The sequence below is a fragment of the Protopterus annectens genome, chromosome 2.part0 (assembly GCF_019279795.1).
Source record: "Protopterus annectens isolate FY-2018-M chromosome 2.part0, PAN1.0, whole genome shotgun sequence".
NCBI classification, from domain to species: Eukaryota; Metazoa; Chordata; order Ceratodontiformes; family Protopteridae; genus Protopterus; species Protopterus annectens.
Window position 1 is genome coordinate 35,545,718 of NC_056728.1, and position 26,551 is coordinate 35,572,268.

Sequence of the window (26,551 nt, forward strand, 5' to 3'; positions counted from 1 at the left end):
TTGACCTTCAAACCAAGGTTACAGGGCAATTTTACTCAGTTATGCACCTGGTCCACTACTAATTAACCTCAAGAAAACCAATGTCATGGTCTTTGCCTCAGCCAAGAAATTACCTACTATTCCTGCTATTCTCTTAAGCAATCTTAATGGGAACAGAATACAAAATGTCACTGAAAAGATGTACCTAGACCTAATAATTGACTTTACCCTTTTCTTTACCACACACAGTCTGTAACTAAGTCCTTGCTCAATTAAAACTATGTTACAACATCAGTCACCTCCTTTTCTTGTTATGCATTCAGCCCACAATACTCACAGAATACAGAATGCTGACAATAAAATCTGCAGATTCATTCTATTGGCACACCTACAGATGCACCATTACAATTTGCTAAAAAAATTCCAAGTTTTTTTAGTGCCTCATAGTGCCACTTTTTTTCTAAGTACGCTAATTTACAAGGTGCTAAAGCACGGCCACTACCACCATTAAGAGTAAAACTACCTTTATAAGACAACCCTTACAAACTCAAAAGTACACAGGACATCAATTTCACTCTAGTATGCTCTCCATGTAAAAATGCTCTAGGTGAGACAGCCTTAGCTAGACTGGAACCTGCTACCTGGAACCGTATCTAGACTGGGACCTGCTACCTGGAACCATCTGCCTACAGGCATCAAAATTCTAAAAAACATTAAAAGTTTCAAAGATGCAAAGAGCATATCTTTACTGAATCTACCTGCAACTGCTACCTTTTCAATGCGACTTACCATCCCATATCATGAACACTAGAATACATTTAATAAACATTTCTCAGCCTCTTAATGTGGCACAAATGTATCTAGGAGTATATTATATACATGACTATACTGTATTTTATGCAGATCGTAGCTTGCATTTTTACAGATATTTTTTCAATGCACTCAGACTGGATCTTTTACTGTCACCCAAACTGCATTCGTTTTTAATATGTTATGCACTTACTTTGTATACCCGCGGTGGCGGTGCTGCGGTAGCGTTGTCGCCTCACAGTAAGACGCTGTCTGGTTCGACTCTCAGCTAGAGCGTCTTCTGCATGGAGACATGCGTGAATGGGCGTACCTTCGTTGAAGGTTGTGCGTTAGGGCTGGCAACTCAGCACGTAAAAATCAACTGCCAATCATTAGCAGACCGCAGTTCCGCTGTGGCGACCCCTAACCAGGAAAAGCCGAAAGCCGCAAAAACAACAACATGTACTTACTTTGTATAGAACATTGTTGATTGAAAGACCATGATGTACTTTCTGCTCTCTAAGCTTGGGTTGTGGCTGAAAAGGGTCAACAGACCAGTCCACTTACCCAGTGAACAAGTAGTAAACAAACAGTTTTTAAGCCTACTCCTATCCATCATGGGTGGTATTTACTGCCTCTTAATGCCCTCCTGCAAATGCTTGATAATATTATATAGAATTTCTCATTTAACATGTCGGCCACAGACTACTCACTATGATGAACAAACAGAAGAGAACTGAAATGAAACTCTTATCAGCTTCCTGGTGGGTCCTAATCTCCCTTATATGCCTTTACTAACCAAGAAAGACAATTTTTTTTAGGAGACAACTCTGTTCCTCAATATGTCTTAACAAAAAGATCTTTAAAAAACACTAGCATCTTCACACTCCCCTATGATTAGAAGTCCCTAAAAATTGTGAAAGTATGCAAAAATTCCGGAACTCTCACATACAAATTAGCACCCTACCCCAAATGTAACATTCTAAATTAAAATAGGTTAATATCTTAAGGCTGCCCACATGAATGCAGGTGATCTTCCAACACTAGGCTGTTACAGGTATGAGTTTTCACAGATTCTCCTGATGTCCTGGTCTAATAAATAGCTAAAGTCAGGTGAAAGATTTTATTCCTACCTCATACATCTTTTGTTGATGTGACAACTCCAATGGAAGCACTACGGTTGAGTTCTTCATTTAAAAAAAAAGAACATATTCCTGTTACACTCAAGATATTCACCCCTCACATAAATAGAGCACTACCTGAATTGCTACTTCAAGTCTTCTTACCCACCATGCCAAGTGTGTCATATATAGATACATATATATATATATATATATATATATATATATATATATATATATATATATATACACATATATATATATATATATATACATATATACATATATATATATATATATATATATATAGATAGATAGATATTGCCACCTTCAGAGCTCTTTTAGTTGCTGTCAGTACTAGAAACTTAAATACTCTGGGGTCATGTTCACATATATACTTTTGTGTGATGTAAATCAAAACTGGCTTATAACTGGCAGAGGCACTGTTGCACAGTTCTTCTTTCAGAGTGTGTCCAAATACAGCTCTTAAATCAAAACACTCTTCTTATAACCTGAGAAGAAACACTCCTTGGAAGGGAAGGTTACAAAGCCCACTAATAATTCTTTGCCAAGTTAAATGGCCCTAATACAAACACATTCTGGTGGCTCTTTAAGAAAAACACTCCCCACCTACTAACAGTCTCTTGTAATGTTACAGTTCAAGGGAAGGAACAATGCTATAAGAAAATGATGTGCAGATTAAATGCTTCTCAACTCTCCACTGACTGATTGTACTGTCCCTTAAAATCTCCAGTTTGCTAGAAAAAAATAAAAGACATGTTTTCCCTACAACCTAAGATAAGATGGAGGAGAAGTTGTTCATATAGGATTACAAAAGATCTTAAGGCCCATACAAGGACCACAATTTGTTCAAGCTGAGAAAAAATGGCTCCACTCTTGACAATGGGACATTTTAAAGTAAAATTAAAAAAATACCCAGACCATATAATCTAAACCACAATTCTGCAAATGAAAACATTTCTATCATTCAGCTCATCTTGAAAGTGCTGACCTAAAGTTAAAATGAAATTAGGCACTCACCTAACATATAGTCTGCTTCCCGAATACTCTAACTCTTGACACCACAAACAGCCTGTAAGTTACTTGATCATTTATCTGCCAACCCCATTCCGTCCAAAATGCCCACTTCTTATCCCAGTGCCGCACTCAAGTGAGCCCAAAGCTGTTCCATCCCTATACACATTTCTCTTGAACTGACTCCACAATTATATTTTTGAAAGCTAGAAAGAGGTACTCTGGGAAATGTTACTCTTTCCCAACAGGAGAACTGGAATTTCAGTTAATTTTTACCCTCATTCCCTTTGTTTTATAAATAAAATTGCTTAATTTTTATAGCCAAATCTTTCACTGTGTGTGTGTGTATGTGTGTGTGTGTACACGCACATACATGTATGTATACATGTCTGTGTAGTTTTATGTATCTATGTCTACATATATATTTATTTTTATAAATATATATATATATATATATATATATATATATATATATATATATATACATGCACACACACATATGCACGTGTACACACACACACACACACACACACACACACACACACACACACACACACACATCTATATAATATATAGGGTACCTGTTATTTAATCGAACGTTTTAAATGTCGAGTACTGGTAGTTCGAACGGGGAAGTTTGAAAAATAGAAATGTCGAAGCCTCAGAAATTCGAATTCTTTCCCAGGGAAAGAATTCGGTTGGCTGCTTCCGCGGCTTTGACATTTTCTGTACTGTGGTGCAAAAGTTACGGATCAGGTTAAAGTAAGTGTGCGAGTGTGACGGATGTTGGGGTTAGGGTGCGGGTATCCATTGAGTGTTATGGTCTCTCTTCAACTCAAGTCTATGGTAACACAGTGTAAAGGACACCAAAAAGGCACCCTGTTTGTTGCAAAGACTGCTGACAAAGAGGGAGAGGAGATATCCCAAAACTACTATTTTGTTGACATCTGCCTTTTTTATACAGAGGCAGAACATTCTTAGACATCATTGAACAGTCCTACTGGTAAGGTAGTTCTTAAGCCTTTTAATCCAACAGTTGGTAAAGCCCACTGACTACCTGTGAGACCATTCACTTCTCTCTGGAAAAGATAAGTAGGTAGCTGGAGCTCCATCACTCTACATTCTTGACACTGGGAGTGCCCTGGTGCTACACATCACCCATGTTAAACACCCTGGCAAATGTCTAGGATCATCATGCCTGCACCCTAACAGTCTTTAGTGTAGTGTATTGTGCATCCCATTCTTTTACCCCCTAAAGCTAAGTATTAACTGGTAAAAGCCTTCTCATCCCTAAATGGAAGTGTGCACTTCCTCTCTTAGCCTGCTCACCCAAAGAGAAGGTTACATAAACATCTCAGTAGAATCTGTGAGTTCATTACCGCTTTGATTTGGTGGAAGGTATCACTGAATTTCCCTTCCAAAAGTAAAGTGGTTACCTAACACAAAAGAGAAAGCTTTTTCTTAAATATCCAACTCTTTTCAACAAACTAATTGTAGACACCTGTCAATACTTCTTAACTACTTGTCTCTCTGTGTTATCTATATATCTATCTTTGTCTCTATCTATAAATCCATGTAACATGCAGTCACTGGCTCACTCTGATGTAGACAAACACCAAAAGAAAATGAGACAAAATGCATTGCTGCTGCACACTCAGTCTAATTACCAAATTACAATAATTTCCCACCTGTAGTCGAAGACGGTCACCAGACAGTCCACGGTGTCCCTCTCCGCAGCCGTAAGCACATCCCAGTGATTTAACTATTTTTACCAACATCGTAAGCGAAAGTTTGTGAGTGCTGATTGAATCATCATCATCCTAGAAAAAAATAAAAACTGATTCTTAAAATTCTTAGCATTTTCTACAAGTAGGTATGAAATTAATTAACATCCTTCCAGTACTACAATACAGCAGGAAATGCTATTTTCTACTAAGATATTTACAGGAATATTTAGCATTTCTATACTAGACCCTCTTCTAAACATGAATCCAGATTAATTCTGATAAGACCCTCTTCTAATCATGAATCCAGATTAGTTCTGATGCAATCTAATGAAAAATTGAAAAACAAGCAAGAAAACCCTGAGGTAGGGTCTGAATAGTAAGATCACATCTAAGAAAACAGATTTGTTTGCTTTTAACACAATGAAAGTATTTTTAGACTGCAGCACCCACATATTTGGTAGCTTATGAGTACTAGTGTACTCCACAGACCATGCTTATGCTAAGACTAATTCAGAACCATACAATGGTTTCTATAGTAACTGTATGATGAAGTTTGAACTGTATGTTTAGGGGTTACGTGAGGTACTCACCATAACAGTGGATCTTGAAATGTCCTGTCATTAAGAACCTACATACTAATGTCCTAACACACCTTGGCAACTAATTTCCAGACATCCTAGCCCTAACCATGGGTTCCTAAACTGGTGTGAATGAACACAAACAAAACTCTCTCTCTCTTCCTGCCAGTTCCTGAACACCAGGACAATGCCAAACAGACACCACTGTCCAGTAACAAGGATTACATGTAGGGAAAAACATAATCAAATCTACTACCAATGAAAGAAAAATATCTTCTTAATTATTGTTAGAGCCCCTTCTCATTGCTTAATACTTGGTCTGCTAGCAAACGTAAAACGTGGTTAAAAAGTACAGGTAAATCCAAAAATAGTCCTTAAGCTATGATTCAGTAAATTCAATGATTTTAGAACTGAGTGCAACAATATGTTATTTTAATAAAGTGCAGCACATGAAGGAATTGTCCACTTTGCATCTTAAAGCCTCATCACCCCCTCTATCTTTATTCAGATTCTTCTAGTTGTCACTACCTTTTTTGGAAATGTTGCCCAACAACTTGAAATTACCTTACTAGAACCTACTTCAGGACTAGCAAAACTGAGCTGAGGTTAGGGAAGGCTTGTGAGTAAGTGACTTAAGTTAGTTGTAGTAACAGCTGCTGGAGTCTTGTGCAAAAAGACTCTGTATAAAGCTCCAGTAGCTGTCACTGCACCTAGCTCCAGTCACTTGCTCTCAGGATTACTCCAACTTCAGCTAAGTTTTATCTTCATTCTGGAGATAAGGGATTAGCCACATGCCAAACAAACAATCCACCTGTAAAATCCAATATTTAATGTCTTCTACAAGAGTCTGAAGAGTGTGACCAACTTTCCTTATCAAAATCTTCAGAAGAAGGATAATCAGTCTTGCATAGAAATTCTCTTTATTAGTAGAATGTGGAGAAGGGTTTCCTTATTGTTTCACATACCTTCCTCAACCTTCGCAGGTACATGTAAAAGTTCATATCTCTTCTGTTCTAGCCACAAACTATATTTGGTAAAAAGATGGCACCATTATACATTTCTTCTAGTTCAGTCAGATTTCCTGCAATAATCTGAAATACTCACCTGGAAATGTCTTAAAGTCAGGAATGAATCTTTGTACATTTCTCAGAGCAGAACTTGACTCCCACTGAACATTTGCAAATGAAAAAAAAAAAACAAGCTAATATCTTTGCATATGTAAGAAACTTAGCATGCTTCATGGCTTTCATCATTTTGTCTTATTTTTTAGGCCTACTTGCTTACACTAGCTTAGTTTAAGTTAAGACGGGGCATTAATCTACACATTCAACCTTGTAAAAATGGGAAAATATCTTAAATCTACAAACAATATAATCAGTGTACTTTTATACCCCACCAGAACGGCCCAAGACCACACTTTATTAACAATTAATTTGCTTTTGTCCAGACTTTATCTTTTTTAACTTTTATTATCAATGAAGACATAGGCAAACATACAGTAACACAAAATAAAACAAACCATGCTAACCTTCTTCCCCATTTACATACATTATACATCACATATCTTTTAGTTGTAATTATCAGTCCGGCATTACATAAATTGCTGAATTCCTGCCTTGCCTTAAACCTCACTCCTACTCCAGTACATTATTCTGCATGTATTATTCCCATAATTTCCATTTATTTCTATGTAATTTGTTCCTTCCCTTTTCTAAACACGAGATCCCGACTCTTCCAGTTTGTTTATCTCTTTTATAATATTCAATACTTCAAATATAGTCAGATTTGCCTTTGATTTCCACTTTCTAGTAACTGCTTTTTTTTTTTTGCAGCTAACGTAATTAAACTTAGTAAAGCTTACTATGTTTAGGCAGGCAGCTCATCAAATACTTAGTTACAGCCATTAGCTCACCCAAAATTTCTGACAGAACTCTGTAGGGAATTTTAAAATCTGCCAACTCATCACACTCCCAAATCAAATTCCTAGTCATCTCTTTCTTCCCCATGACATCTTTAACATTTGCCATCTACCTGAGGAAAAATTCTATGAAGTCTGTTTGGGGTATAAAAATATTTATGCAAACACTTCCAAGCAAAGATCCTCAACATTCAGGACTATGTTGCATACTTGGGAGCCCAACATACACCATCCCATTGTTCACTTGTAAATGGCTTTTCCAGTCTCTTACCAATCTTTTCTAACCTCCTCTTATTGATTCTTATAATTATGCAATACTAATTATTCTCTTCTTAACAGCAGCTTCAATTCTAGATTCAACTAAAACACTACTAGAGCATATCTTTCCCTAAAGATACTCCTGTCCCTTTCTTTCTTGTCTGTTCTCTAATATCATTCCCCGGTAGGAAAGGCAGTCTCTAGCCTGCAGGTCAAACTTCTTCTTGACCTCATTCCATGCTATTATCTTTTCCTCTCTAGTTATTTGTTCCCAGTACCTTGATTCTTTTGCCAGTTGCCTCCAGTAAATACCAGCCCCCTCTTGCCTCTTTTCTGCATCCCTACTTGCAGTCATCCCTATTGGCAAAATCTCCTTTCTTCATTTTCATGCTCACTTAAGTCTTAGAATCTTGTCTGCTACCTTTTGAATATAATATTCTGTATGGTTATTATTCTCCTTAATGATCTACATACAAAATCCCACAATTTCTTGAACATCCTCCCTGCTTCTTCATCATCCTTTTCCATTTTGAATTATAACTTTCTGCTTGTGTTATGTATTCAAGACTTAACTGTGTAGCTCTAAAATATCCCTTCCAATCAGGGGAACGTAAACCACCTTGTTCTATTTGAAGGATCAACTTGTCCCGCTTAACTCTTCCCCTCTTCCCTTTCCAGACAAATTCCTTCAACTCTATTAATTACTGTCCACAACTTCTTCTCTGGTTAATAAAAATATGCCTGACCCATATATAAAATGAAAGAAACTAAAACATTTGCTTGGATTTTTGTATTATCTTTTGTTTAGCCTCTTCCCACATATCCTTAACTGCCATAACAGAAGCTTTTTTAATCCTTACTCCTAAATACTTCACCTTATTGTGTTCCCATAAATATGGGTATTGCTGAACCATTTCATATGTGGGTATATAATGTATGGCTATAGACTTTTTCTCCTCAATTTTACATCCTGAAAAGACATGAAACTGTCTCAAAATGTTCTACAACACTGAGATGTCCCTTAATTTATCAGGTACAAAATAATATCATCTGCAAATAAAGCCAACTTTTTTTTGATTACCTTACCAATTATATCCTTGCATTTCTGAGTATTTTTGTTGTCAATGGCTCTAAAAATAAGGCAAATAATAAACGGGAAAGAGGACACTCCTGCTGGCTACTCAGTTGAAACACAACCTATCACAGAGGAACCTTCCCCTTGCTTTCAATCCTTTATATATCCCCCAAATTAGCCCTATTATTGCATCTTGCATCACAGAATGCAAAGGATTCTATTGTCCTATTCAAAATCCCAGCTTACTCTTGTTGAATGCTTTCTCTGCAGCAAGGCTCATCAACGTAATTTTCTTACATTCTGCTTCCTTCTGGATCATCATTATTATGTTACTGTGCTGTTGTCAATGTTTACTCCCTCCACAAAAAGTACAGTTTTGTACCTACCATAAATGTAGATGTTCGAGGATTCCATTGCTGCAGTCCTGACTATTGGGGTATAGTCCGCGTCCCAGTCGGCCCGAATACCAGAGTATAAGGCTGACGGCGGTCATGGCGCCTTAGACTGACGTCAGTACGTCAGGGTACTAATGCGCATGACCGACGTCATTTCCTCAGTCTTTTCTTGCCCCAGATGTCAGAAGACCCAAAAAGACAAGTCCCAAAAACAACCTGCACCAAAAAACATGTACAATATATACAACAATATATACAAAAAATATAAGCATGTAAACTCACCTACACAACCACCCCTAAACACAGAGGGGAAGGAGGGAGGGTAAATTGGACTGCAGCAATGGAATCCTCGAACATCTACATTTATGGTAGGTACAAAACTGTACTATGTTCTTCGTCTTCCATTGCTGCAGTCCTGACTATTGGGTAGAATCCCAAAGCAGAGGAAAGGGAGGCTGGCAAATTATAAGGAAGTAGGAGCTGATAACATGCCTTGCAAAACAGCAGTGGCAAAACCAGCCCTAGACTTAGAGTAGATAGGAAGATGATAATGCTTAGAGAAAGTATGCACTGAACTCCAAGTAGCTGCTTCCAAAATATCCTTAGTTGCCACCCCCCTTAGAAATGCTGTAGAAGTGGCAGTAGCCCTAGTGGAATGAGGCCTAATCCCAGCTGGAATCTCCTTGCCATGATGGGAAAAACAAAATGCAATGCAAAAGCCAATCCACCGGGAAATAGTTTGTTTTGACACAGGCTTGCCCTGTGAACTCAAGGCAAAAGAAACAAACAACTGCTGAGACTGCCTAAAATCCTTAGTCCTGCTTAAATAATATCTCAATTGCCTGTGTACATCTAAAGTGTGCAAAATCTTTTCCCCTTTATTTTGGGGATCTGCATAAAAGTAGGCAAATGAATAGTTTGGTTTAAAGCCACACTAGAAACCACCTTAGGCATAAAGGAAGGATTAGTGCGTAATGATACCCTATCCTTATGGAAAATCAAAAAGGCTCTACTGCCATAAGGGCCTGCAACTCAGACACCCTTCTTGCAGAAGTAATGGCCAACAGAAAAGCAGTCTTCCATGACAAGTATTTCAACTCAGCAGTAGCCGCAGGCTCAAAAGGTTGTAGAGTAAGTTTTTCCAACACAAAATTGAGATCCCAAGCCGGAGTAGGAGCTCTACACGGGGGTCTTATATTCTTTGCCCCTCTAAGAAACTGCTTGAACAAAGGATGCGAAAACAAAGGTGGGTCACAATCATAATGAGCTGAAATTGCTGCAGCATGAATCTTAATGGAAGAGAAGGACAAACCTTTGTCCAATAACTCAGTAAGATATTGAAGAGCCACACTCAAATTAGGCTCAGAAATCTCCAAATTCTTTGCTGTACTCCAAAATAAAAATCTCTTCCATTTGTCTGCGTACACCTTCCTTGTACTAGGTCTTCTAGCTTCCATAATCACATTTAAAACTTGCTGAGGAAGTTGAGACCTGCTGTGCTTCAAGAGAGAATATGCCAGGCTGTTAGATGAAGAGAGTGAAGCTTGACATTGAGCAGATGACCATCCTTCTGAGATAACAGATGAGGAATCAGAGGTAAAGGCCATGGAGGCTTCCTTACCAGACTCCGTAGTAGTGGATACCAGTGTTGCCGAGGCCAATCTGGAGCTATCAAAATCATCCTTGGCCTGTCTTGTCTGACCTTTAATAATACCTTTGGAAGAAGAGGCAGAGGTGGAAAGGCATAGACATGAAGGTTTTTCCAACTGAAAGACAGAGCATCCACTTTCCAAGCTGTGTGATGAAACCCCTTTGTGCAATACTTTGGCAGCTGGTGGTTTAGTGGAGAAGCGAACAGATCTATGTCTGGAGTTCCCCATGACACTGTCAATTTCTGAAATACATGAAGATCCAGTTTCCACTCGTGGGGATCCATGATTTGTCTGCTTAACACATCTGCTAGGGAGTTCTGTGCTCCTGGCAGAAACCTTGCCTGAAGAGTTAGTTGCAGGCTTAACGCAGTCTCCCATAAAATCATTGCTTGCCTGCATAGAGGATAAGAATGTGTTCCCCCTTGCTTGTTGATGTACCACATGACAGTTGTGTTGTCCGTTAGAATCAACACCTGCCCTGGAAGAAGTAACTCCTTGAAAGCCATCAATGCAAACTGGACTGCTAACATCTCCTTCATGTTGATATGTAGATGCTGTAGTCTGGCAGGCCACTTGTCTTGTATCCACTTTCCATTTAGATGAGCTCCCAAGCAGTGTCCGAGGCATCTGTCGTTAAAATCTGACTCGCCTCTGGCCGGGTCACAGAGAGTCCCTTGTTTAGGTGACATTCCTGAGCCCACCACAAGAATTCCTTTTGAAGGCAAGGTATTATTTGAATGACAGTGTCCAAATCCTGGCAGTGCTGTGTCCATACATTTTGAGATACCATTGCAGCTTCCTCATATGCAGTTTGGCATTGGGAAGCACCAGAATACAAGATGCCATGAACCCTAATGCTTGAAGGACTGTCCTTGCAGTCAGCACGGACTGATGAGATAGTTGATGGAAGTAAAGTGACAGACTCTTTTGTTTGTCCGGGGTTAAAAAGGCCATCTGGGCTGCTGTATTCAGTCTCACACCCAGAAAGCACATGTCTTGAGAGGGTACTAGACTGGACTTTATTTCGTTCACAGAATACCCCAGGCATCTTAGCACTGCTATGACATATTCCAGATGCTGTAGAAGGTCTTCCTTTTCTTGAGCCAGAATCAGGCAGTCGTCCAAGTAAGGATAGATTTGAATGCCTTGAAGCCTGAAGTAAGCTATCACTGGAGCCAGAACTTTTGTGAATACTCTGGGCGCAGTAGATAAGCCAAAGGGCAATGCAGAGAACTGATAATGAAAATCTCCAGTTCGAAACCGCAGATACTTTCTGCAACCTAGCCTTATAGGCACATGAAGGTAAGCTTCCTTGAGATCCAAAGTTACCATCCAGTGATCTTTGCCCAGCAGAGGTAACAGTTGTTGTAACGTCAACATCTTGAACTTGGGAATGTCCAGATAAGTGTTGAGGATAGATAAATCCAAAATTGGTCTCCACGTGTTCCCCTTCTTTGGTACTAGGAACAGGCGAGAATAAAATCCGAAGCCCCTTTCTGATACAGGGACTGGCTGAATGGCCCCTATCTGGAGTAACTGAGAAATTTGCTTGTGAGCCTCTTTTCTTTGTGGAGGAGGAACATCTGGCATGCCTTTGAAAGGGGCAGTGTGTGGAAATAAAATCTGTAACCGTGATGAATGATATCCAGCACCCATCTGTCTTGAGTGACTAAATCCCAATTTTCTTTGAAAAGAGACAGTCTTCCTCCCAAGGGAGCTGCCAGACGAGAATCCACTGGCAGCTGAAAAGGCAGGTCATTGGGTCTGCTTACGAAAGGACTGACCCCTGCCCTCACCAGAAGTCTGAGCAGGTGAACTGTCTGATCTAGGCCTAAACGAACCTTGAGCCCTGCCCCTACCACGTCTAGACCTACCCCTAGACTGGGAACCATAAGCAGGATATGTCCACCCCTTAGCAGGCCAATTTCTACTAAACTTCGGAGGCTGCACCTGCAAAAAATCTTTAACAGTCTGCATAGACTTAGCTTTGTCCTCCATTTTCTTTAAAACTGCTTCCACAGGCGGTCCAAACAACACATCAGACTGTAAAGGAGCATCCAAAATCCTGGTCTTAACATGCTCAGCTAAATTCTGATCCTGCAACCAGGCATGTCTGCGAAGGACAGAACTAGTAGCAGCCACCCTCGAGGAGGCCTGAACAGCATCAAAACCACACTGCAAAGAATGCTTACCCACTTGTTCAGACACATGAACCAAATCCAGCAATTCTTTACACTCAATACCTTCCGCCAAAGCATCCACCTTAGATTTCAATTGTGAAAGGAGATAATTCTGATATTTTAGCATATGAAACTGACAATTCAACGCCCTCATGGCTAGAGTGGAAGAAGTATATACTTTCTTACCCCACCTATCCAAAGCCCTTGCCTCTTTATCAGAGGGTACAGGATTTTTAACCACAGAAGCTTTAACACCTTTAGGCCCTGAGAAACAGTTTCTGGGTCCGCCCTAGGACTCTTAAACAAATACTTATGAGCTTCGGGCACCCTATAATACCTATCAGGCTTAACAGGAGCAGGAGGCAAGGAGTCAGGGTTCAGGGAAGCCTCTGCAAAAACATCCTCCACCACATTCAACACAGGAGGAATAGCTAAGGGCCTATGCTGGGGTAAAACAAGAATTCCCTAAGCCTTTTCCTGGAATCAGAGTAATCCTGGCCTTCCCATTTAAAGTGCTCCCTCATGGAGTGAAGAGTCTCTGAAAATGAAAAATCCTCAGGAGGAGAAGCTGTAGGAGTGGAATCATCCACATCAGAATCAGAATAAGTAGGAAACTCTTGCAAGTCTTCCACAGAAGACTCTGAAGCCTGTGAACACTGTTCAAAACTATCAAACTCCTGTTCCACCCTAGGCCTCTTATCAGGCGGGGCATAGAACCTCTAATCAGAGTAATCAAATCTTCTGCCATTTTAAGCATATGTTTCTTAGGCACAGAGCCCGAAATGCTAGGAGAAGCCCCACAGAAGCTGAACTTGGCCTACCTCTAAAAGAAGCTTTGGCAACAGAAGGAGAGGCCCTAACTACCTTGGGAAGAGAGGGAAGAACAGTTACCTGAGAAGCCCCCTCAGCCTGGCCTACCTCCTGAGAGGGCACATCCTGTAACAGTAAAGTATCTGCCTGAGACTCCATAGAGACTCCTGGCAAAACCTCTGGCTCCCTGAGCCTTCTAAAGAACCGACGTCCGGGACTGCCGGTTCCTCACCCCTAGGCTTCACTGTTTTGTCCTTGCGCTTCTTGGATGAAGCGGGCGTCGGAGCATCCGACGGCATATTATAATTACAACGCTTCCCAAACACTAACCTAGCACAATCTAGCCTCCTCTTAATAGTGCGCTTGTTAAATCTAGCACAAGAACGGCAACCAACAACGTCGTGCTCAGGCCCTAAACAAGGTATACACAATGTATGATAATCCCTATGCGGTATCTGCTTCCCACAAGAAATACAGTTATTCACTTTTTCTGACATCCGGTTAAATACTGAGGCAAGAAAAACCAAAATGTTCTAGCGGGTTACTTAGCCAACTCTGTTTCGGTCTGAAACTCCGGTTTCGGAAAATCTCAGAACGCCAACCTGCACTCGCAAAATTGCTTCTGCATCGGACCATGCGGCAAAAAAGACTGAGGAAATGACGTCGGTCATGCGCATTAGTACCCTGACGTACTGGCGTCAGTCTAAGGCGCCATGACCGCCGTCAGCCTTATACTCTGGTATTCGGGCCGACTGGGACGCGGACTATACCCCCAATAGTCAGGACTGCAGCAATGGAAGACGAAGAACATCCACATTGATCTATATCTTACCTTCTATTATTCTGTTGTAAAGCCTACACTTCTTACAGCTAAAACAGTACTTGTTTACGTTAATATCTTTTAACACACACAAGATACACTGAAAAGACTCCTCCACATTTAAAATACCCAACAACACAAAACTACATTACTACATATAACATGGTTTTATCACAAAATGTTTTATACAAAGAAAATTTGTTTTACTTATGTTCCCTTTTAGTGTCCTTCTAAACATTAATGAAAAAGCAGGGTACACGTTTAAGATTCCACCCACAAGTTTAGCAAAGTCAACAAAAGTCCAGTCATTTCAGCCACTTCTTGCAAAGCCATATTTCACAAATGTAACTGATGTCTTATAGTCTCACATTTACTCACTAATTTCAGTGCTACTGGTCTTCTTTTTTTCTGCCTCTCAAGCATTTTTCTTTGGAACACTGGAAAAGGTTTCACTGGGAAAGTCGCTCTGTGAGCTTTATCGTCAGAAGAATTTGAAGCAAAATCCCCTTTTGTTTGCTGGCTCATTTTTTGTTGGACATTTCCTCCTTATCTTATTTTGCATACAAAAAATGCATTTGCTCCTCCAGGAAAAATATTTTGAATAAAGACTGATACAGTAACCTGAATTTCACACCTGCATCTCAACATTCATTGACTGCTGGGAGAAATTTGCTTCTCTTCTACCTGGTGTATAGTAAGCATTCATTTTACCACAAACACTCTGTCTCCAATTTTAATACCCTTCCCTTCTGCCACAGTTTTGTCAGGATGAACTCTTACTGCTGGTATGATAATATGTTTACTAAAACAGGTCTTGGCTACTTTCTCATGACTAGGTTTGGAGCATACACTTGGTGTACCCATTCAATTAACAAATCCTGCTGTGGAATACCAGTCCAGTTGCTTATGTATGCTTTCATAAAATTAATACAATCTGTTCCTTCCAGTTTCTCTGATGCAGGAGAAAATCTTACGTTCTCTCTGTGTGCTCTGTCTTCTGTCTCTACCATTTTTTGAAACAGCTCTCCGTGACACTTTCTCATACTTTGCCAGCCTTTTCTTCATTTCAATATCAGTTTTATCAGTTAATCTGAACAGTTAGTTAAAGCTTATATTTTTCCGGTCTTTTACTTGGTTGATATAATCCTTCAATATTTCATTGATTTTATTCACATCTAAGTACATCTGATTTATATTTTCCTCTAAAGTGCAGGAAGCCATCTCTTGTACCACAGCTGAAGCTTCTACTGTTTTTTTTTTCTGAATAGCTACACGATTCTTCCCAGCCAGTATTTGATCTTCTCCTTTTCTGGTTGATTTTCTTTCAGGTTCCCTGTTTTTCTTTTCTTTGCTGGCATCTAGCCAGTGTACTTATTAGCAAGAAAATGAATTTTACTCACGCTGACAATATCACTGGCTCTTATTTCTCAGTTTCTTTTTTTACAATGAGAGAAATGAAATTACACTGATGATGATCAGAGTGCAGCCAGCTTGGAAGTCCAAATTAGATGCATTCTTAAGATTTTAGGAGATGATGCTGAATGATGAATGCTCAGTACTGTGCATTTGTAATACATCATATGTCACAGACACACCACTTCACTTTGAGAGGCTTTCATTTGTGAGTGCTACTACCCTAAAAGTGTACCACAGATCATTCATGCAATACATCAATATGTTGACAGTGCTTACATGTCAGTGGATGAATTAAGTGTCTGTGAAGCATCCAAACACAAGCATGATGCTAGATCCAAGTACTGAAAGCTGCACACAAAGCAAATCTGAAGGAAAACAAGGATACATACAAGCAGCCTGTGACAGAGTTGTCTTTTGAAAGTAATATATTAAACAATAAGAACATCTAACATGCCTCTCAAGTGTACCTCATTATGAGGAACATTCCTCATTTTCAGTCTTAAAAGGTCCACATTCCTCACTGTTCCATAGTGAAAGGGTCTGTCACATATTCACTGTTAAAAATTTTAACTGATTTCCATGTTAAATGATACTAAATCATATTAACTCCTGGTTTATAAATAAAAAGGTTACACACTGCAACCACCCTGTGAGTTTCCTAACTGAAGTAGTTAGTAAGCTTTTACTAAGTGTTCCACATCTTGCCCAGTTGTTCCACATGAGAGCTGGTACTCTATATTCTGGAGATAGAAGATTGAGAGATATGATGTTTCAAGTAAACTCATGAAAGTTTCAACATTTGAAAGTAAAGTTATATACTCACCATAACATTATATCTGTGTTAAAGAAAACAGTGACACGACATAGGCTACAGTCTCCAAGTTAAAAAAACTTTACTAGTGCACATAACACAAGCGCTTTCACTGGTTTGCTTCATCAGGTGTAATAGAGTCATTACAAAACACACACCTTAAAAACACCTCCCTATCACATGTTAAAATCAATTAGCATTCATTTCAGAAATATTTAAAGGTAAAGTACACAAACTAAAAACATGTATAACAAACATATACATATTAATATCATGAACATATTATCAAAACTTTGAATACATATATATAATTTATTCATATAATATAATATTTCATCTCCTAATGGGTCTGGACTTTAATTTAGGTCTGAGGGGGATGCATTCATTTAACCCATTCCCTGCATCACCCCTCACCTAACTATCCACGTAGATTCAAGTTCCTCTGTTCTCTGACATATATCCCTCTACCTAGCATTCTCATATACCCTACCTATGGCTAAAAATTTAAAAGTATGTCTTACATCTGTATTTAAAACATGCTTCGCAAGGGCATTAGTTTTACTTCCCTTACTAATGTGATAAACATGCTCCCTTATGCGTTCCTTAAAAATTCTATCAATTTTACCAATATAAAACTTTTCAAATAATGTACAATGAGCAAGGTATACTATATGTTCTGTTTCACAATTTGCCGAGACATTAAAAGTATAAGTTTTACATTGATCAGGATGTAGGAAAACACCGCTAGTATCTAAATAATGACAGTAGTTACACTTCCCACAGGGCCGTGTAGCACTCAAATCACTATCATTAGTTTCATTACGTGGATAGCATAGCCTCCTTCTTATAGACTTACTATTCCTATACATAAACGTTGGTGTAGCACCTATAAAATGCATTAATTCAGTGGTCAATATAACGCTTCCTAATAATATCGGTGTAGTTTTGTACATCCCCTAGTATAATGTAAAGGGACCTTGAGCTTGGTTACTACTTTATCCATTCTTTTCCTAGTATTAGTTACCCCTTCTACTACAGAGTAAAAAGGTTTTGCAGTAGTATCCCTTCTGCTCGCCACATCCTGCACATTCAAGGTAATCATATGATCATCGTAACCTCTCTCTCTTAGATTCTTTACTACATGGTTCACCTGATCTGTAAAGTCTTCCCCCCTAACATTTAATCTAGAGGCTCTGTAAATCTGATTGTGAACAACATTTTTAAAAAAAATATGAGGGGGATGAGAACTCTCTCTGTGTAATAAGTGATTAACATAGCAGTCCTTCCTATGTAACTTGGTATATAACTGCTCTATATTACTCTTAATCACTATGGTGTCTAAAAAATCTATCTCCAAATCAAAACATTTGTGAGTAAACTTCAGAAAACTTGTAGAGTCATTCAGAAACTTCAAAAAATTAATCTAACATTCAATAAAAATGTTCCCATAAAAATAAAAACATCATCAACAAACCTCCTGTAAAACAAGATCTGTCCAGAATAGGGTCGTTGCAACACATTTCCCAATTCCCAGTCTACCATCACTGCACTGGCGTAGCTATTGACACAAGCTGTGCCCATAGCTGCGGCATTGCACTGTTTATAATACTGTTTGTCAAAAACAAATACATTGTGCTCCAAAACTATCTCTAAAAGCTTAATCAATAAACAAATTCTGGACCTATCATATTCCGAATGTGCTTCTAAAAACCTCTGTACACTCTGTGTACCCACAGAATTAGGTATAACAGTAAACAGGGACACTACGTCCATTGTAACAAAAATTACATTTGCACTAGTTTCTTCTATACAGCCATATAAATCTTGTAAAAAATGCTTGGTATCTCTTAGAACATGGGTTAACCCATTCAAAATTGGCCTTAAATTTTTTTCAACATACAGAGAGATAGTCTCGGTGCTCCAATTCCTGCCCGAAACTATAGGTCTAAGAGGAGGATTTGAACTATCTTTATTGAGTTTAGGCAGGCCTTGTATCATAGGTATCATAGGCTTGCTTATCATAAAATATGAATAAAGACTTTCGTCAATCAATTTCAAATCCAACAAGCAGTTCAAAAGCACATGTACATCATAGCTGACGCTATTCAGTTGCACTATTTCAAACATCTTACATAAATACCAAGCCCTATCCAAAACCACCAAAGGACCCTCCTTATCGGCTGGTCGGACAATAATACTAGGAATCAACTCTAAATTTCTTAATGCATCACTCACTTCCTTATTAAGACTGGAAGGTCTCATATGATATTGATTATTACTTTGTTTAAATGTCAAGTCATAAACATATTGTATGCATAGTTTTTCAAAGGCTGTTATAAGAGAGTTCATTTTTGGAATAAAAGTACTTGGTATCTTAAAAATCATACAATTAACATCAGAACCATCATTATTATTCATAGTATGCTTGTCGTACAAACATTTCAACATTAAATTTCTAGAAAACAGCTTGATATCAAATATTACATCCGTATAGTCAGAGATTTCAGAGGGCACAAACGATAAGCCCTTCTGCAATACACTTAACTCTGATTCAGTTAAAGCAACCTGCGAGAGGTTATAAACTAAACCTTTCTCACTTGCGAAAAGGCTCGTTTTATAGTGTTCATCTGTGTTACTGTACCTTCCCATTTTCGTTTGTTCGGATTCCTGCTCCGACTCCGTCCGTGCTCCTTCACTGAATTCAAATGCGGGTCCCTTATTGGTAGTGGAAACTGTAACTGGTATGATCCTAAAGGAACACCTGCAGCATTCATCACATTCACACCATCATCATTATGCTTACTACAAATTTCAGGATCATGATGTACCTGGGCTGTAGTGACAAACACTTTCTTGCGTGCACCAGCTTCCTTTACAATAGAAACGGGATTCAGCTGTATTCCGTCACTACATAAACCTGAATCACGATTAGACATATCCTCATTTCTCGCGTGTATATCCAAAACATCCGATACTTGCGTGGTTGCCTTGCCAACAGTAGAAGTTTTTTGTACGGAAATCCCATTGGTGGCTGGGCCTGCATCCTTGGGCCAAGTGAAGACATTACCAGAGAGAAAATCTTTCCGGTCACGGCAAATTTTAGAATCTTTATTTTCTGAAACTTATTCTCATAGACCCCAAGTTCATGAAGTAGGTCAGTAAGAAAGGGTTCGAGAACAGCTTCAGTATAACATTGTATCAATTCAGCATGTTTAGAATTGATAGATTTAATTAACACTTCAGTCTCTCTGTCAGAAGCATCAATTAACAATTTCAGATAACTGAAGCTGGCTTGCAAATTCACTTTTTGCCATTCAAGCAGCAAAACATTATCTCCATTAATATAAGATAGCATTTGCAAAATTCTCAGACCCCTTGGTACAATGCCTTCAGCTAGACATGCTTCAAGGTGGAACTTCTGAAATTGACTCCATTTTAATTTATACAAATCTTTCTCCAAGGAGAATAATTGTGTTTTTAAATTAATGATATCCACTGATTCATCAGCTTCATCATCACCAACACCAACACTTTATCAATAGATTAGTCTTCGCAGACAGAGCTTGCAGAAAACTTTTAGGCTTCTTACCAGCATAAACAGTCCCATCATGATCCAGTTCAACAATTCCTATATCAACTCCTTTCTCAGCCATAAAGTTGAGCTTGGTGGCAACAAAAGTTAACAAAAGTAGATACAAAAACAGAACCACCAAAAACTCAAACAGCGTGTCCAAAATGTCGAAAAACTTGGTAAAAAAAAAAAACAAGTGACATGACATAGGCTGCAGTCTCCAAGTTTAAAAACTTTACTAGTGCACATAACACAAGCGCTTTCACTGGTTTGCTTCATCAGGTGTAATAGAGACACTACAAAACACGCACCTTAAATACACCTCCTTATCACATGTTAAAATCAATTAGCATTCATTTCAGAAATATTTAAAGGTAAAATACACAAACTAAAAACTAGTACAACAAGCATAGACATATTAATATCATGAACATAGTATCAAAACTTTTAATACATATATATAATTTATTCATATAATATAATATTTCATCTCCTAATGGGTCTGGACTTTAATTTAGGTCTGAGGGGGATGCATTAATTTAACCCATTCCCTGCATCACCCCTCATCCTAACTATCCACGTAGATTCAAGTTCCTCTGTTCTGTGACATATATCCCCCTGCCTAGCATTCTCATACACCCTACCTATGGCTAAAAATTTAAAAGTATGTGTTACATCTGTATTTAAAATATGCTTCGCAAGGGCATTAGTTTTACTTCCCTTGCTAATGTGATAAACATGCTCCCTTATGCGTTCCTTAAAAAAATCTATCAGTTTTACCAATATAAAACTTTTCACATAATGTACAATGAGCAACGTATACTATATTGAGATAAAACTGAAGTTCTCCATGTACATCCAAAAGCTGGAACATGTGATCTTCCTTGTTTGAAAAATTTAGAAAGAATTCCAAGAGCTTAATGACCTGGTTGATATCAGACTCAGAGTTTACCTTAGGCAAAACAAGATGGGCTGATCCATAAAGAAACCCAGTCTTGTGGAAAGCCAGGTAAGGGGGTTTGGAAAAGAGAGCCTGGACTTTGGATACTGGTCTAACTGATGTAAAAGTGACTACAAAAATGGCTTTCCAACACAAAAACTTGAGGTCTGACCTGGATAAAGGTTCAATGAAGTCCTTGATTAGAACTTGAAACAAAATAATTAAATTCCAAGGAGGGGCTGGATCCTTTAGTGTTGGTCTAAGTAAAAAGATTCCTTTGAGAAAGGCTTTGAAGGCTCTGCATAACTTAGAAGAAGCTAAGGAAGAATTATTTTCACCCAGATGAAAGTTTGAAATACAGCCAACCAGACCTTAACAGTAGAAAAGCTAGCCCTTTCATTGAAAATTGAAACCAAAAGATCAAGTACATCTGGTATAGAGGTAAAAAAAGGGGGTCCACATCCCTCTTAAGCACCTTGTGCACAAATCTCTTCCATTTATATTTGCAAATCTTTCTAGTAGAGGCTTTTTGAGAAGATAAAATATGACAGACTGGGGAGGAGAGCCTGGGCTGTCTAGCATTCAATGGAACTGGAGAAACCATGCGGTTAGTTTGATGCCTGTTAAGTCTGGATGAGTCATACCTGTCAGGAGAGACACAAGGTTTGGACTGGGATCCAGTATCCAGGGCGGATGTAGAAGACGAGGCCAGACAAAGGGGAACCAAATTTGATGAGGCCAAAAAGATGCAATGAGGATAACTGTGCTCTTCAACTGGTATGCCTTCTGTATGAATTTGGGGATGAGAGGTAATGGGTAAGCACAGGGAAGACCGGAGGGCCAATCATTGACTAGATCATCTCTTGGTGACTGATTCTTTGGAGGGATCAGGGTAAAGAACTTGCTGTACTTATTGAGGGGAGAGGTGAAAAGGTCGCAGCATGGCTGGCTCCATCAATGGAAATTCCTCTCTGCCACTTTGACAATCAGAGACCTCTCGTCAGGCATCAGAATGGACTGCTTAGTTTGTCTGCAATCATATTGACTTTCCCAGAATATGCATTGCTCTGAGAAAGTGGCCGGAAGAGATTGCCCACTGCCCCATACTCATTGCTTCTTGACATAGCGGGTAAGATCCTGTTCCTCTCTGTTTGTTGATGTACCAGAGTACAGACATATTGTCCATCTGAAGTGCAATCATCTTGGATCAGAGTGTGTCTTGAAAGGCCTGCAACACTAGGAAGACTGCAACACTAGGAAGAATGCCCGGGACATTGAGATGTGTGCTGGCCTCATGGGGAACCGTGTACTTTGGACTATCCTTCCCAAGTACTGATCCCCCCAACCCCAGTTGGGAGGCATCCATGGTCAGCGTGGCTGTGAGTAGGGGAAGAACAAATGGGCAGTCTTGAGAAACTTCATCTGAGTGAAGTCACCAAAGATAATTTTTTAAATATTTTTTGCAAGATTCAGTGATCTTGACAGGGAAGGATAAAGGCTGCTGAAGAATAGACCACTGTATTGATACAGTTGGTTACAGAATCTGCATGTGAAACCTTGCTAAAGGAACTAAGGTGATAGCTGCTGTCATGGACCTCAAGGCTTTTAAGATAAGGCATGCTGGCAGAGACGTGTGTGAGATCACTTTCGTGACTTGGAAGCCGAGTATCTGAATTTGTGTGGGTAGAAGAAAGGCTATTTGTGTGTCCGTATTTAGATGAGCACCTATGAACTCCAGACTTTCCATGGGTGTGAGATGAGACATGCTATAATTTAATGTGATGCCTAGAAGAAGGCATAACTGAAGCAAGTAGTCCCTTGCCTGCAGAAATAGATGCCAGGATGGGGCACGTAGGAACCAGTCGTCTAGGTATGGAAACACTCTGAATCCCATCAAACAGGTGAGCTACTCCCACCTCCATGCATTTGGTGAACACCCAAGGCAGCGGTCTGAACTGGTAATGACAGTCTCCAAGCTGGAAGCACAGATATCTCCTGGAGTGCCTGTTCACTCTGATGTCATAGTGTGTATCTTGAAGATCTATTGAGCATGCCCTTTTGCAGCAGAGGCAAAATGGACTAAACCGTGACCATCCTGAACCTTGAATACTTCACATATTGGTTTAATCTGCTGATATCCAGGATGGGTTTCAATTCACCTGTATTCTTTTGCACTAAGAAGAATCTTGAGTAGGTTCCAGATCCTGTCTGGTCTGGGTGGGACCTCCAGGATGACCCCTTCTGAGCAGCCTTTCTATTTTTAATGCCATGTCCATCTGACTAGGTGGGACATTGGGGATTCTTTTCATTCTTGCTGGATGAATTTATGAAAATGGTATGACAACCTCTGGATATAATTTTCTGCACCCAAGAATCTTTTGTGATGGATGCCCAGGCTTTGTGGTCCATAGATAAACTCCCCCAACCGTCCCCGAAGGGCAACAGTTGGGCTGCCTTTCAGGAGTGCTGGTAGAGTTAATCCAAGAAGGAATCCTGGAAACCCTGGTTCCGTGGGCCATCTCTGCTGTGGGGACAGCATCTTCCATTCTCCCCTATGTCTCTGAAAGAACTATCTCCTCATGCGTCTTGGAAAGATCCCTGGGGTTTGCGGAATCACATCTTCCTACCTCTTTACTGATTCCAGGGAAAAGGGTCATCAAGGGGTACAAAAACATATTCCAGCAGCAGGCAAGGTCTTTCCTTCTTGCTCACATATGGAGAGCATTTCTTTTACTTTCAGACCAAATAAGGAAGCTCGATCAAATGCAGCACTGATGAATGAAGATTTGAAGGTCTCCACAAATTCACAGACACATCTAGACATGTGTCCTAACAACCCGACACCTGTGAGGTACCTTCTGTCGTATGGGAAATCAGCCTCATGGATGTGTTAGCTACAGACTGAAGAGTGGCCAGTAGCAAAAAGACTCTATTCTGGGCCTCTACAGACATGGACCCTGAAAAAGATTTGGAGAGCTCCTTAGTCATATCTTTGCAGTCTCATGAAATGTGGCAAGTAATTCAATGAACAAAGAACAAATGTTGCTGAAGCATAAACATGCTTACTGAATCAGTCCAAGGCTTTAGATTCTTTTAGTGGGATGGACAGAAGAGTTCTGCTCTGCAAGCTCTGTTTTAGTGGCTGCTGCCATAACTATGGCATCAACTATGATCTCTTGTTCCAGTGTGTCTTGTCCTTTGGGGGGGGCTAGAGATTTATGTGGACACTTCGAGATGGGCTCTAAAGTATTAAGTTCGTTCCATGTTTGGCGAAATACGAGGCACTAGAAACATTAAAACTTTTTTAGGTGGCTCTTTAGCCTGTTGTTTGATTTATTTTACTTTGCAGTTTATTTTTTTTTACTTTGTATCATTGTTGATGTATGAGGTCCATAAGTTCATCAGCTGGGGGGGGGGGGGGGTCACCTAAGATGCAGCCAGGACAGACCCAAAAGCCTCCAGGAGCACCAATTCCTCTTGGGAAGGGGTACTGAAAGACCAACCACCTTTTTGCTTTAAGAGTTTAAGAATGTTGTCAAAGGAGATGTCTTCAGGTGGAGATCTGGGGGACCCTTCCCCTTCATCGAAATCAGTATCCTCGTTAAGAGATTCCTGAGGAGAGTCCAAGTGTCTCCTTTTACATGTTCTCTTCCAAAATGTACCACATCAGTAGGATGGTCTGGTGAGGTATCAGAAGAGTTAAGGGAGTCATGAGGGAGGGACTGACTGGAAATTTGAATGGGCTGGCTATCCCAGTGGACTAGAAGATCAAGACTCAGAGCAAAGAGCCAAAGGTGGCAGACTGACATGATCCAAAAGGGGTAGAGATGTAGGGATGTTCTTTCTCTGGGTAAAGAGAAAGCCCTCTCCATAACCTGGAAGGCAGAGTGCCTAGGGGAGACTGAAGATGGAGGTAGTAGAGTTGACATTTCTCACACTGCTGACCCCTGAAACCCTGTAACCACTCCACCAGAGGATAGAGGTGGACCTGAGTTGTCCAGAGCTGGACAGGTCTGATAACTTTGGAGTCCACCCTGGTTCCCCAAATCAGGCGCCAACACTTCAGCCCCAAAAGTCCTCCGGCTCCAAAGGACTGAGCTAGGCAGCTCAGGAAAGTGAACAGAGTCGCAGAGTCAAAGGAACAAACTGTCTTCAGATCTGATGAGGACACCCCCCCCCCCACCAAGGATTTCAGATCTGATAGCTCCAGAACAGCAGGATGGATCGGAGAAGAAGGTAAAGGAGGACTTGGTTTGGGCAGGCTCCTCCATCTGGATCTGAATTTCCTCCTCACCCTATCCACTTCAGCCTCGGATAAACTCCTGGAAGACCGGAAAGAGAAGCTAGTGGGTGGTTCATAGGTAGGTACTAGCCTATCAGCCCAAGGGCCTAAGTAAGCCTAGCCAACAAGGTTCCCTGGCTTACGCCACCCAAGAAAGTTATTTTTCTGTGCCCCTGTTGAGCAGGGCCACAGAAATGATCCCCGAGGTGTATTTCCTATTTCCCATCTATTCATCAACATTTTTCTTGAAGAGTGCTAATGAAGAACTTTGCTTGACATAGATGGGTAGCTTGCTCCAGAGTATAGGAAGTCTCTGGGACAGGAATTTATCCCTCCAGCATGTCCTGTTTATTGTGGTGACAAGGTTTAGGTCCCTAGAACGTGTAGCTCGGAGGGATTGGGATTTCTTTAGGTGTAGCATGTCCAACAGCTCTGGGTTTAACATGGCTTTATATGTTAGGCAGAGATCTCCTCGAAGTGGGCAATATGCTACAGAGTAAAGCTGGAGTTTTTTGAGACGGTCAGTGTAGGGCATCTGTTTGAGGCCAGTAATCCTCTTTGTGAGGTACTTCTGTGGCCTTTCCAGCTACTGCAGATGTCTTGTGACCTACATTTCAAAACAGACGTTGCACTCTATAATGGGTCTAAAGAGTGCCGAGTAGGGGGAACAATGACCTCTTTTTTCCTAGATGAGCACCCTTTTGTGATGAGGTGTGCCACATAGAAGGATTTCCTGACTACTGTGGCGATGTGATTATCAAAGTAGAGACTACTGTCCACCTGGGTCCCAAGGTCTCTTATCACACATTCGACATTAAGTAGACTGCTGTTTATGTGGTAGTTCATGGGTACAGAGTTTACCAAAGGGGATGACAATGCACTTTTTGGCACTGAGCTTGAGGCCTTGCCTCTGACACCAGGCATCTGTCTCAGTGAGGCCCTTCTGTAGGATGTCACATCATTTGGGGACTCGACTATGGCTCTGGCTCCTAGTTTGCAGTCATCTGCGAACTTCATTAGCCAGAGGCCTTCTGTGTTAGTCTGTACTTCAGAGAAGTAGATACCAAACAGAAGAGGTCCCAGGACTGAACCCTGTGGTACTCCGCTTGTCATTGGTTTGAAGTCAGATCTGGAGTCTGCAACTTTACAGTGTGGGTTCTGTCAGTGAGCCAGTTGGCAACCCATCTTGTGACG

General features: G+C 40.1%; 1 protein-coding gene across 1 annotated transcript in view; it reads right to left on the minus strand.

Annotated features, from left to right (window-relative positions):
• Positions 1 to 26,551, minus strand: part of UNC80 (unc-80 homolog, NALCN channel complex subunit) — a 5,631,640-nt gene that overhangs the window by 4,174,751 nt on the left and 1,430,338 nt on the right. The window contains exon 14 of the mRNA XM_044060513.1: positions 4,613 to 4,744. Within this exon, the coding sequence (XP_043916448.1) occupies positions 4,613 to 4,744 (132 nt within the window). The remainder of the gene's footprint in view (positions 1 to 4,612; positions 4,745 to 26,551) is intronic.